The sequence below is a fragment of the Micropterus dolomieu genome, linkage group LG04, assembly GCF_021292245.1.
Source record: "Micropterus dolomieu isolate WLL.071019.BEF.003 ecotype Adirondacks linkage group LG04, ASM2129224v1, whole genome shotgun sequence".
Taxonomy (NCBI): domain Eukaryota; kingdom Metazoa; phylum Chordata; class Actinopteri; order Centrarchiformes; family Centrarchidae; genus Micropterus; species Micropterus dolomieu.
In genome coordinates this window covers 17,681,765-17,695,472 of record NC_060153.1, presented here as the reverse complement: position 1 = coordinate 17,695,472, position 13,708 = coordinate 17,681,765, and the positions used below count along the sequence as shown (strand labels likewise).

Genomic DNA, 13,708 nt, shown 5'->3' with positions numbered 1-13,708 from the left:
GGCACTTCTTGTTCTGCCGGAAGAAAAGCAAATAAAAATCTGCGTTTGGACTCAACTTTCACTAAGCAGCCTCTTTGGGGCAATTGTTAACTGTCTGCTTGGTTTTCCACTTGTCTCGGTCGGTCTGCCCACTTAGATTGTCAGACCATTTGTCTGTAAAAATGTGTCTGAATACATCTTTGTGTGTGTGTCTGTCTACCTGGTGTGTGAAATATTTTTTCAAAATGTCTTACCTCAAAGGAACAAAGGAAGAAGTGTAGCATGTTTATAAAACTGAACAATATTGGGAACAAGTAGAGAGAAAGTAAGTATAGAAAGAAACTACACTGTAGTGCTATAAGAGACAGTGGTAGAGAAAAAAAATCTGAACTTCAACTGATATATAACTGTACTGTGTACTACAAGTTGCACCTCAAGTGCCAGAAGTTTTGAGGGACTTATTCACCCTAAACAATGTAATAGGACATTGTTTTTATTGTTTGTCTTTACTTCCATTACACCAGCAAAGAATATTCTGACTTGGTACCACAATGAATCAACATCAGTAACAACAATCACATCAACTCAAGACATCTGTGTGGAAATACTGTGTTGCATGAAATTTCACAAAATGCGTTTGTTGATTTGCATCAGAGTGATATTTTTTGTGAAATTTAGACGCTACTCAAGGTGGTTTCCTAATTTCTTGTCTGTTTACTGACAAAAAGTGATGACTGCATTTGAATGAAATGACATGAATATACACAAAGTCATTGTGAGTGTACAGAGAAACAACACAAAAATGCAGCAGATTTCTTTTCGAGGATACTCCAAACATTTAATTCTTTCACAAATAATGTTTTTACCCTCTATGTATTTTACTGTGCCAACAACACAATAAAACTCATGCTTTTCAAATCACTGTGTGTAGTGCTAGTGAGGCAGGAAATGATTTAAGGACCTTATGGATCTGTGTGCCCCTAATGGCTAAAAACAGTGTATCCTCCTTTAAGCAGTATCTGTTTTCCCAGAATGGATTTTGTCATTGATGGTTTAACTGAATGGACCGTTTTACAGTGTTACACTATCATCTCTAACATGTTACCTTCAGGTTCAGTCTAAAAATGACTAAAGCCTAACTGTAGCTGTACGATTTTCCAAACATTATGATGAGCCAAAGCTTAATAAAGACAGATTTATGGGGAACTTGAGAGACATACGAAAGAAGAACACAGCATTTTTATTCTTATAGTACAACTCAATGACAGCCAAACTGCATTATCACCTTAGTTCAACTTTAATTCCTAATTTTTTTTCTTACTGAAGGCAGGGACCAAGGGAAATGAAAGGTGTGAGAACCAAAAAGTGACACATCAACAAAAAACTATTGGACAAATGGCGTAACCCTTCTCTGTTCCACTTTCCTGAGGCAAACCATGTGGAAAGATTGACATCAGGAGGCATAGCTGATGTGGTATTTCTCACACCAGTGTTTTTAAAAGAACTGAGTCAGGATCTAAATTCAGTTTGAAGAAAGATTTAACTGCTTCCCCGAGTAATCCAAAGCTAAAAGCCATTTCTTTCTTCCAAAGCCATTCCATGCGGGCAAGGTGAACAAAATTATTCTTCACGCTGGTATGTCACATTATACTGCAGAGTCGCCTAAAACAGCAAACCCCGTGTTGTGAGATAAACCAATTTTAAAATGGTCGTCCCAAGACACTACAGTGACATATACGCAGTAAAAATGAACCCGCCATCCATTTCAAGTCTGACAACTGAACTCAGCCTTGTGAATGTCCCTGCCATCTATAAAAAACATTTTTTAAGTGTAAAATTCCTAGAGATTTTCCCACCAACTCCTGCTCTCTGCAGAGGTGTTATATGTCTACAAAATGACTGCCAAAGGCTGTAAGTCAATACAATTATTCTTCTATAATTTGTGAGAGTTGTTGCAGGCAGTGCACAGTGTAAAAGAGTACAGTGGGGTCTCTGTAGACATCGCCATATTGATTTATACTCCATAGCTGTGTCATCGCAGTGATCAACGATGGCAGAAAGACAAAGACTACTGCCCAATCAAGGCTGAACAAAGATGTCGCCCATCTCCAGTATGATTCAGTTGTCTTCTCAAGCTCATACCTATTCATAATTTTACTGTGCAACAGTAGCCATCCATCTTCATGGGAACCTGACAACCTGTGTGATTTATTCAGTCTTGGCCATGAAGTGGATATTGCATAAACAGGACAGAACAAGCCTGAGGGATCTCTCCCAACAGGGTAGATTTACATCCATCCACCCGTCTGTGTGTGTATGTGTGTGTGTGTGTTGGCTCTACAGCTGTATCCGTCAGCAGAAACATGTAAGTGTGCTGACGCAGGGGATAGAAAGACACACACCGACGCAGTCATACTGACAGGGTGCTGTGAGTGTGTCAATACGGGATCAATACAGCGACAAATAAATCAACAGGACCCTTAGAGCCCTCATACCTGATCTTTGGGTTAAGTGGGAATGGCGTGTAATTAAAGCTCATTGCTCTCTTAAACATTTTGAATAAAATATGAGTACAAGAGCACAGTGACAGCAGGAGGATTGTAAAAGATCATCGGTTTGTTGTCACAGCTGTCAGCAGGCGTAATGTTGTTGCAGTCATTTTGTATCCGTCCTAATAAACATATTAAATACAACCTTGACATGATGACATTAGCAAAAGTAATTTATACAGTAAACAAAACATGCTGACGTTAGAAACAGCCATACTTAAAGTGATCACATTGTTTACTTATTGCCTTGACCCTGCCAATCAATAACCTTTCTCTTTTTAAAGTAAACATGTATTTACTGTATGTATGGATAATCCCTACATCAACCCTACCCTACCACCTATTAGCTTCTCTTAATACCAGTCATTTGTTAATTAAGATTTATTCTGCTTTTCAGCTGTGGCAGTAACTCCTTGATCTTTGCAGCTTCTTTACATTATTAACACCAGCAGTATTTGCTGCTTTTACAGTCAAACTAGGCAAATTCACAGTTTGCACATTTAGCAGAGATGAAAACAAGGTTTCACTGAAGGGGAGATATCATGGGAATGATGAACAGAGAGTTGAATTTGATGAATAATACATTGGGTTAACATGTGCATTACCATCTGCTCAAAACCAACTCAGTAACTTACCCCTGCAGCTCCTTGACAGACATGGAGATCTTGAGGTTATGTCCCAAAACATGGAGGGCAGTGAGGATGTCCGCCCACTGGACCATCTCTCCCAGAGGACCCCCCTTCAGCACTTTTGGGCTGAAAACATCTCCAGACTCTTCTGTTAGGAAGCCGACATGGACCAGGATCTGAAGGACAGGGATACATTGTGGCAGAGAGTTAAAGTTTGCAGAGTAGCTCCACAACAAAGCTCCACTTGAGAAGAATATCGACAGAAAACAACTAAATATTCATTAGTTGGATTACTTATCCTCTACACTTCAGCATCTAAGTAACATGACTTTATTACAACTTTGTCTTAATTTTATAGCATTTCTACAAAAACATTGTACACACCAATGAGATGAGATCTGCTGCAATGAAGTCCAATGGGGCAAAAACATGAGCAGCCAGATTATCTGTACCACTTTCTTTAAAACTAAAACCAAAAGTGAGAGCACCTGACTTTTCACTAATAATCCCTCATTGCACAGGACAACAGAGTACACACACAACTCAGGCGTGAATGGTAAATAAAAGCTGAACTAAGATGTTGGTCTAAACACTGTGATGGATGTTTACAACTGAAGGTAAGGTAACAACTTTACCTTTACCTTCCCGTCATTTCTTCTTCCAAATAGGTTTGGCTATACTGGGGGTTCGCTTAAAACTTGTACTTACTGCTTGTGTTTCATGCTTGCTTCTCAGGAATTATCTTTATGTGCACAATGTCATTATTACTGATGAAAATGATGAGCAAAATGAGTTGTAACAACTTGTCCCTAAAATTCAGCAGACAGTTATGAACAAAGAGTAACTTCCTCTTCATTTAATAAACCATTTGTTAACATTAACAAAACTTCTCCCACAACAATGATTCTTCATAAATTATTTCCTGCTGATAAGTTGGCCTTAATGTGAACTCAACTTCACATTGTAAAGTAGCAGCTCTGAGCTCATAGTTTAGATGTACATTTCCTGATTAAAAACCCAAAACAGCAAGAACTCATTTATCAAGCGTACTTTCCCAGTTAGATAATAAGTTTGAAAACATTCAGCCATTCTTCAACATGTACTATAATGTTTATGTATTACAATACCATACTTTCCAGACTTACAGTACTTTATCATGTCATTTTATTAATACATATGTGTATATTTAAAAGTACATTTAATTTAATCTGATTATAATCTTTATATATACTGTATGTGCGTGTACTATATAAAGTTAAGCTCCTTGAAAGTTAAGCTTCTGCGGTGCTAACTGTTTTAATGAGTTTCAGGATTGGAATCATTAGAATTTCAGACTTATCCAAAGGAAAATTATGGAAACTGAAAAGTAATTATTTGAAATCCCCAACAAATTATCCTCTCACGCTCCAATGGAATAGCATGCACATGTAGAAATCCATGTGGACTTTACCGTCCAACTCATTTCATATGCACTGTATGCCTATACAGATAACTGCTGTAACTAATTCCTAGGCACCCGATGAGAAAATCCCCTTTGTTTTAAAACATCATATCACACATGTGAAGGAATTATCACATTTTTTATGTTGCACTATTATACAACTTTGCACCTACAGGCTACAGCCCTGCCATGCATGTCTACCTAGCTGATGCATAATCAGTGCAACCCACTGAGAAATGAGGAACACGTTGCCTTTCACAGCGGATTAGACAGAACCATGTCCAAATGTTGCTCTGCTGAGTAATCCTGATTAACTAACACAGCATGAACGCCTCCATGCAACATACATAATGAGCTTAAGGCCAACTGTGTGGAGTTTGCCAGAAAGTTTTGACGGTGATTGCTTACTATGTCTGTGCCTTCACAGCTTTGAACTGTAGAGGTTTTGATTAAAAGCGTCAAAGATTCTGAATAGCAGGGGCATTAGTTTGCTCACCTGGTAGAGCACACGCACCATATACAAAGGCTAAAGTCCTCATCGCAGCGGCCTCTGTTACTCATTCCCTCTTGCTCACATGTTTCCTGTCTCTCTTTGACTGTACGGTCTAATTAAGGCAAAAATTACCCCCACACCCAGTAATACACATGAAAAAGATTCTGAATAGCAGAAAGAGAGAAAAAAATGCAGTCTGGATATCTGATATATAATTATTTAAAATTGTCATAATTGTACATCATGATGATGATTTTGTATTATAGCTGTATACATCCAGAACAAGTGCACAGTACAAAAGTCACTCCATAGATGTCCTAAAATTAACATGTACAAAATCTGTGTAAAACATTGGACAGTGGTGCGTATGCGGCAGAGTCAAGCTCCAGTGACACTCTAGCTGGCGTGAAAAATCCCCTGATTTAATAAGCCTGCTCTATTAACTTCTGCTTCATAAAAAAAGATAAGTGAAATTGAATTACAGTTTGGGTGGCAGATGGCAAGAGTGAGAATTCATGGTGCCAATACTATTCACTCTCTTGGTTTGGTGGGGGCAGTGGTGATGTTTCACACAAACACTGGCAACCACGCAAAAATGGAGACAGAAGGAGCTGAATTTCATACACTGGCAGCAGCACAGTAACGCTGCAAAATAAATATGAGAAATATCACACCGTGGCAGCAGAGCTGAATAAATGTGGATTGGATTCTGTGAAACTGGCATTCACACACAAATGTAAAGTTAATAGGGAGAGAGGTAAGGGTGCTTTACAAAACCTGGCAACTTGCACCCGTGATCTAGACTACTGAGGAGGGATTTCACTTTCTCTCTGAAAGGCAGTATTTATCTCCATTTGCAAATGTTAATTCCTCTGTATGGGAACAGAATTAGAGTGGAGTTCAATGAAACATATCAGAACAACGCTGGGGAAGTAACCTTTATATCACAGAATAGGAATCAATAGCTAGAACGGAGAGGAGAGAGAAACTTGAGTGGGTGGTTTGCACTGTGTTTTACTGTGCAGATCACAGTAGATCACGGCACACACTTTCGCCGCCAACACAATCTCGCATACATTATATATATATAACTCACTTGAAAACAAAGAGGAACGGGTGGAAAAGCCACACAATGGGAAGTCAAAGTAAAACTGTACTTCCTCATAAACTCCTGTATCACGGCCAGCTGCCTCCCTCAGGAATCTGACCACAACATACGTGGACTTATGTTACTCCCAAATGGTGTGTGTCTGAATGTGTGTGCTGATGGCTTTTGAATTGTGTTTTTTTTTCTTTGTCTGCATGCATTTGTTTCACACTGACATACATCAATGATCTCTGTGTGTGGATGCTTGTGTGCTTGTGGAAGCGCGCTCATTCGCCGTGAGCTTGGGGAGATTCTCAAAAGAATCTAAACCTACTCTACTCTCTACTGTTAACATCCCATGGGGATTGAACAAAAAGACCTGGCAAACCCGCTGAGACAGAAAGAGAGGTACGATAGCAACGCACTCATGCTGAAATCTATCACTCACCTTTACAATGCCCTGTCTGCCATTGTGTGTCTTCACACGCCATCCCTCTCACAAAACTTTAATGCCAAAAATCAAGCTATTTTCACAACATTGCCTGTTCTGAAGGGTTTTTTTGGATTAAATGATTAAATAACTTGGATACACTGTAGAAAACAAAACATATTATCAAGCTAGTCCTAATGTTAGGAACAATTGTGTGTTATGAGTGTGTGTCCAAGTAATATCTTTGGAAAGTCCTTGGTGCGTACATGAGAGCAGGAGAGTAGAAGTGGCTCTCAAGTATGTAGTACCACTGCATTGTTCTGCTCCACTCATCACTAACAGGCTAACGAGAGAAGAATGCTAATGCTTGTTTCAGCATCTGTTAGCACAAGACTTTGCACGTGTGTTTGCGCGAGTGAGTGTGTGTGACCCTGTTCACTCATGCACTGTGGCCCTTATGAAGGTCGCAGCTGTCCGATGGAGGGCCACGAATGGCAACACAAGCTGGCACTGCCAACCATCACTACTCTACCCTTAATTTCACCTTCTCCCTCTTCCTCCTTTCCCCTTTTAATTTCTCCTCACGTCTCTACTCCTTGTTGTCACATTCCTCCAGACTGCTTCTTCCCATCTCCTCTTTCCTCCTTACTTTAGCTTTTTCTTACCCCCACCCCGGCCCCCCTCACTTCCCCCTCCATACCCATTAGTCTCCTACACTGTCTTCACTTCATCAGTCAGAGGTCAATTAACTCTCAAGAGGGCAGACACAGGGAGAAGGGAAGTTAACATTTTAGCATTATGCTGACAATTAGCACTAAATGTGCATGCTCAATGCACACCAAGTAGGCAAAGATACACACAAAGTCACTTGCTGAGATACTTAAACTAACACCTGACTGGCACTGAACACGCTGTAGCAGGTTAACAGGATAAGTTCAGTGTTTTTGAATCTGTACTATTGCTTCATTATACTATAATACAGCTTAGCTGAATATGTTTCCTTTGATGTCTGCAAAAAAAGAGAACATCAATTTGTTATACACAAAAATGTTCCATCAGCTATGTTACAATGGCTGAATGGGTTGACCCAGGCTTTTGATTATGTTTGATAATGGTACTAAAAAAGAAAACTGCTTTGAAAGTGAAGTGCAGTGAACTCTACAAGCCATCTAGAAATAGGCAAATTAGTCACAAAATAAAAAAGATTTCCAAGAATATGGAAGGCAGGCTACTTCATTACTCGCAGCAGCACTGTGCATAAAAGTTTCTCAAACGTCTATCTCTCAAATATATTTGACTGTGGGAAATAGTGAAATCTCTTCTGCTGTTACTCTCAGGTTAAAAAAAAATCCCTCTGAATTACATTTCTCACATGCGCACACACACACACACACACACACACACACACACACACACACACACACCTCCCCATCTCCTTGTGTCTGCTGCTGACAGTTCAGAATCAGGTTGCCTTTTTTCTCATTTTGCTCCCGATCCATTCTCCCTCCATATTCGCCTCTCTGCTCTGCTAATTTATTCTTTTTCTGAGTAAACATCTACTCTGCTTACAATCAAAGAGAAAGCTAAACAAGGAAACAGAACTGAATCAACAGAGCCCCACTGGAATTGTAAAGACTGTACACTCAACAGAATGCTGAAATTGCTATTGGAAGCGAGGATTTTGTAAAAAAAAAAAAAAAAAAGGTTAGGCGAGTGAAAGGCCGTAGTCAATTCACACGAGACAATGTTTTTTTGGAGGTCATACTTAATTAAAATCAAACAGTGTTCTCCTTCTCAATGTTAAAGTGAGTGCTTAATTTAAGGTTTAAAGGAAAATGAAATGCTGTGAGGGAGGAGGGTAACGGTAGTCAAAAACGGTAAATTTGACTGGTAAAGAGAGATTTCATTTCACAATAAAATGTATGAGATTCTGCCTTTGGCTTTTATTACAATGATATCCAATTAGCAGTCTCACAGACACACACAGACCCAAACAGACAGGAGAACACATTTTTACGTCTAATTATTGTGATAAACCGCTTTTGACAGCCAAGGCTAACTCTTACAAACACCAGGACATCTGCTGTTAAGATAGCAGCTGCATGTTGTAAGGCATATAGGCTGTTCACACAGCCATGGGGGCCATGAAAGAGGATACCAAATCCCCTCAGTGCACTGCAAGAAAGGAGAACATCAATCTCAGTGACAGAGGACAATTTCCACCCTTGTTAACTTATTTTAGAGAGAGATGTGGGCAGAGAGAAACATTTTGGAGAGAAGAGGCAGAATGTGTGCTCAATCTGCCTTCTCACATTAACTCATACATTTATAACTATTTTTTCAACTAAAAGATTATGAGTCTACTCAAGACAGGGTACAAAATGCAATTGGTGGGGAGGCTCGACAAGTTACGAAAACTTCGAAAGATTATATCCAGTGTAAAAGTCTCCCAAAGTTTTAATTACATATTGCTTTCACTGACATTTGGAAAAGTAATCCTTGAAATTACACCCTTAGATTTATATTATATTACTTTTTTTTAATGAAAAACATCCACAGGCACCTTGGCCTTCCAGACTTTGTTTCTTCCTCTTCTCTTCGGTGCCTCCCATCTCCCCTCTCCACCTCCATCAATCCTTTTCTAATAGATATTCTCCAGCACCTTCCCCACCCTATCCATCCTCCTCACGGCCTTCCTTTCTCATCTTATTCTTCTCCCTCTGGCACTGGCACATGCTTGGCTTTTCATCATAATCCCAAATCATTCACCATTTCTTACCTCCTGTCTCCCTTTCGTTTCTTCTCCCTCATATATCGCTGCATCTCTTTCTTCCTTTCTCTCACACTAAACCCTTGGCATTCATGGCTGCATGCTGGAAGCAGCCAAGTCCATACTACACTGCTTCAGTGCCAACCAAAATGAAGTTTAACAATTTAACAGTGTGATACCATACTAAAGTCTTATTTTACAGTACCCAGCTTTGAAAAGTATTTTTAAACGGACATTTATGCACCAATTACAAAAGAAGAATGTGGACGGCAGCGATGGATGACAACCTGTCATTACCTCCTCTATCATTTATCTCCTTCAAGCTTCTAACATAATTACACAAGAAGCATATGTAAAAAGGCTTTTTAGCAACAACAACTTGAGTGTTGGTATGTGGGTTAATGTTTTTCATGTTGTACAGTTCAGTTGTGTAGTTGGACTCCTCCATTCTCCCTGCTATTGTACCTTTTTTTAAACATATTACCACTGTTGTGCATTGGTGTGCATTGTAATACTCTTTACACCATTTAAGCTCTTGACCTCACTTGTTATTGTGAGTTTCTCAGCAGCATGTTGCATTTAGCCATGATAAAACAATATTTTATTCCAGTACCTGATCACAGTCGAAAGAATAAACACCTCACACACTCCATTCTTACTCGACATCCTCCATCATCAATCACCCGTTTCATTTTTCATCTCTCACCTTCTTCTGGTCTCTCCATTGTTGCTCCAGCTTGGCATCCAGGCGATTGGCAGCTGTTGCCCACTGCTGTGCAAGGCGGCGAATTCGGCGCCTCATGAAGCTGAGGGACTCCTTTCCTGTCCCAACCTGGTCCAGCAGTACAGAGAGGTCTGTGCGGAAGGCAGCCTGGGAAGGTAATGGATAGAAAGTGGGTCCACCACTTTGGTCCAGAGTGAAATATCTCAACAGCTACTGGATGGATTACCATGACATTTGGTTCAGATATCTGTGGTGCCTTGGTAATGATCCCCTGACTTTTCACCTAGCACCACCAGCAGGCTGACATTTCTGGTTGAGAGTGAGTGCGGTGCAGCCATTTATGGTCTTTTTGAACTTTGGTAATCCTCTTGACTTTTCATCTAGCGCCATCATCAGGTCACAATTTCAATTTGTCTAATACTTTGGCATATCTATCAAATAGTTTTCTTTATGGCCCAATCCCAATGTCCCCCCTAAACTCTAAGCCCTGAACCCTCACAGACAATGTGCAATGGCTCAAAATGCTGTTAACAGGAACGGGACAGCCCTTTGCTGCTTTATCACGTTAACTTGATGACGCTGAAACACGTTGCACACTTTTTATTTTATGTCCTCCAGAAGTCCTTAGCATGGCTGTAGACTCTAAGGCTACGTTCAGACTGCGGGCCTTAATGCTCAATTCCGATTTTTTTCCCAGATCCGATTTTTTTTGTTTGACAGTTTGACACATTATAGTTTAAATGTGGCTCATATCAGACTCCAGTGTGAACTGTCCGCGGCCTGAAAGTGACCTGCATGCGCAGAAGAATAACACGAGGTCACGTGCAGCACGCTGTTGCACGGTACAGAAGTAAACAAGGAGCAACAGAGGTTAGCTCCGGTTAGCTTGCGGGAGACTCCCGTTTTTCATTGTCTTCTCACGGGTCACATTTTCCCGAATTATGACAAGCGTTCACAGATTTCTGTTCTTTTCTTTACGGTTTCTGGCGCTGGACAACGCAATTGCCCCACAACTCACCCTCCCCCCCTCTCTGCCCACTGTGTCCGCTCGGACAAGTAGCATGCACGTAACTCAGAAGAGAGCCCCAATCCGGTGAATTTTAGGTATAAGAAAAGGGATCTGTGAGCAGATGATAGCGAGGTAGAGAAGGAAGAGAGGCACAAGTTTAATTATGGCTTTTTGTGGAGATTTTTCGTTCAGCGCGGCTCTGTTTACAGCAGAACAGCTGCTCTACAGTGACGTCAAAGTCGCATCAAATGCGACCTGAGTGTCCAGTCTGAGGTCGCATTTAAAAAGATCTGATCTGTATCGGATTTGGACCACATATGGAAGTGGCCCAATTTCAAAATGGAAAAGATCAGAGTCCATGTGACTTAGCCTGTTCACACTGTCATGAAAAGATCAGATCTGAGTCAAACATAGGGGAAAAAAACTGATTTGGGTCACATCGGCCTGCAGTCTGAACCATAGCCTTAGTCTTTTTGGTCTTTTATTGCCTTCAGTGTTGTTAAAATACACTGGACTGCAAAGTGACTGAAAGCAAGAAGGAAAAGATGTGAAAGAGGAATATGTCATCTACATATTTAATCAGCTGATGTAACCTGTGCATGTAATCTTTTTTTTGTGTGTATGATGGTGATTCTGAATTCTCTACAAATGCAGGAAAACACTAGCCGGTAGATTTTTTTAAACCATTTTGCAATATGATGCAATATTTGCCTTGTCAAATCTCATATTTTAGAAAACTATTCTAAGAACGATTGTGTCCTAAGAGAACCTTGTTCACGTTTCTATTTGTTTTACAATTTAAGGCTGGCTTTTGTTTCCTCTGTAAAAGAAAACAACAGTTACAACAGCATGCGTTTTGTAACTAATGATATAAAGAGTCATGAAAGTTCTCCTCTGAGAACAGCTTTGGCTCCGCCCTGTTTGTATGCAAGAAAACTGTAATCTACAGTTCAGTAATTAGGATCACAGGGTAACAGAGATATCAGTCTTCATTTACACTGACATTCTGCTTTACCTCTAGAAAATGGCACAGCTGCCACCAAGGTGAAACCATACACACAAAGATACAATGCGCACACATCACTTTATTAACTACTTTAACCATTCATTATTGCTTTGTGCTCTCAGACAAACACTGTAAAAGGCTGACCAAGCCACTGTAACTGGGAACACTAGTCAGTATGAGTGGGTTAAGACTTTCCTTATTTCATTTGGTGAACATCCAAATTCTATTATTATCACTGCACAGGCTTTCCTCAGAGGGCACCTTTACCTGTATTGTGTTCCTAATGTGAGGGGGGAAGTAGTTCATAATAAAATATTGGCAATTTAATTAGCCTGTGATAAAAAAGCAGTTGATATTAACTGTGAAATTAAGAGGGGGAATTTGACTGTTCCTTTATAAAAGCAAGGAAAACTAGGGAAGGTTACCAATACTCAATTTATGAATGCATCCCTGTCACAGATGTTGTTGCTGTTAAGAAGCTAGATACTGTATGTGTAAGTATGTTCTTGTTTGTAAACCTTGCAAACTGCTCACACTATGTTATTGTGTATTAGTTTGTCAGTGTAAGGAATTAAAGTATTAAAGTTTTTTTGCTGCTCCATGACCTCAAAGTCAATGAGAAAAACAGAGGGTAGAGGATAAAGACGGGAGGGGAGGTTGGGGGTGGGGGGGTCAAGTCTGTTTTAATTAATAGAGAGTGAAGAGGGTCAGATGAAGATTTACTATTATGTAGTAACGGGGGCAGATCGCTCACACTTCTATTACTGAACAGCGTCTTTTGAGCAGAAGGACAGTCTTTTGATTAGTACTGTGGACATGTGGCTGACAACTTAATGGCCATTATTAATTACTAAATGCATTTTTAATTGTCTGTCTTTGTTGTTATCAAAACTCAAAATATAACTGAAACAACTTGGGACAAATTATGTAAGAATTTTGAATGGTGTATTTTTGTTTGGTAAAAACTGTAATTATAACACATCCATGTCTTATTTGTCAATTCCAGCAGCCGACTTAAAATAATATTTTGGGAGTCTTAAGTCTATTCCTTCCCTCACTCTGGCAGTAAACTCTTTTCTACACTGCTGACTCCATTACAGAATATATATATATATATATATATATATATATATATACATATACACACATACATACAGTGGGTACAGAAAGTATTCAGACCCCTTTAAATTTTTCACTCTTTGTTTCATTGCAGCCATTTTCCAAAAATCAAAAAAGTTCATTTTATTTCTCAGTAATGTACACTCAGCACCCCATCTTGACAGAAAAAAACAGAAATGTAGAAATTTTTGCAAATGTATTAAAAAAGAAAAACTGAAATATCACATGGTCATAAGTATTCAGACCCTTTGCCGTGACACTCATATTTAACTCAGGTGCTGTCTATTTCTTCTGATCATCCTTGAGATGGTTCTACACCTTCATTTGAGTCCAGCTGTGTTTGATTATACTGATTGGACTTGGTTAGGAAAGCCACACACCTGTCTATATAAGACCTTACAGCTCACAGTGCATGTCAGAGCAAATGAGAATCATGAGGTCAAAGGAACTGCCTGAAGAGCTCAGAGACAGA

At 39.7% G+C, this 13,708-nt stretch overlaps 1 protein-coding gene across 1 annotated transcript in view; it reads right to left on the bottom strand.

The window, feature by feature from the left end:
- LOC123969708 (alpha-1,6-mannosylglycoprotein 6-beta-N-acetylglucosaminyltransferase B-like) overlaps positions 1–13,708 on the bottom strand; it is a 153,887-nt gene that overhangs the window by 64,613 nt on the left and 75,566 nt on the right. Inside the window, exons 7-8 of the mRNA XM_046047335.1 lie at positions 10,085–10,249; positions 3,164–3,333 (exon numbers count right to left, since the gene is read on the bottom strand). Of these exons, the coding sequence (XP_045903291.1) occupies positions 3,164–3,333; positions 10,085–10,249 (335 nt within the window). The remainder of the gene's footprint in view (positions 1–3,163; positions 3,334–10,084; positions 10,250–13,708) is intronic.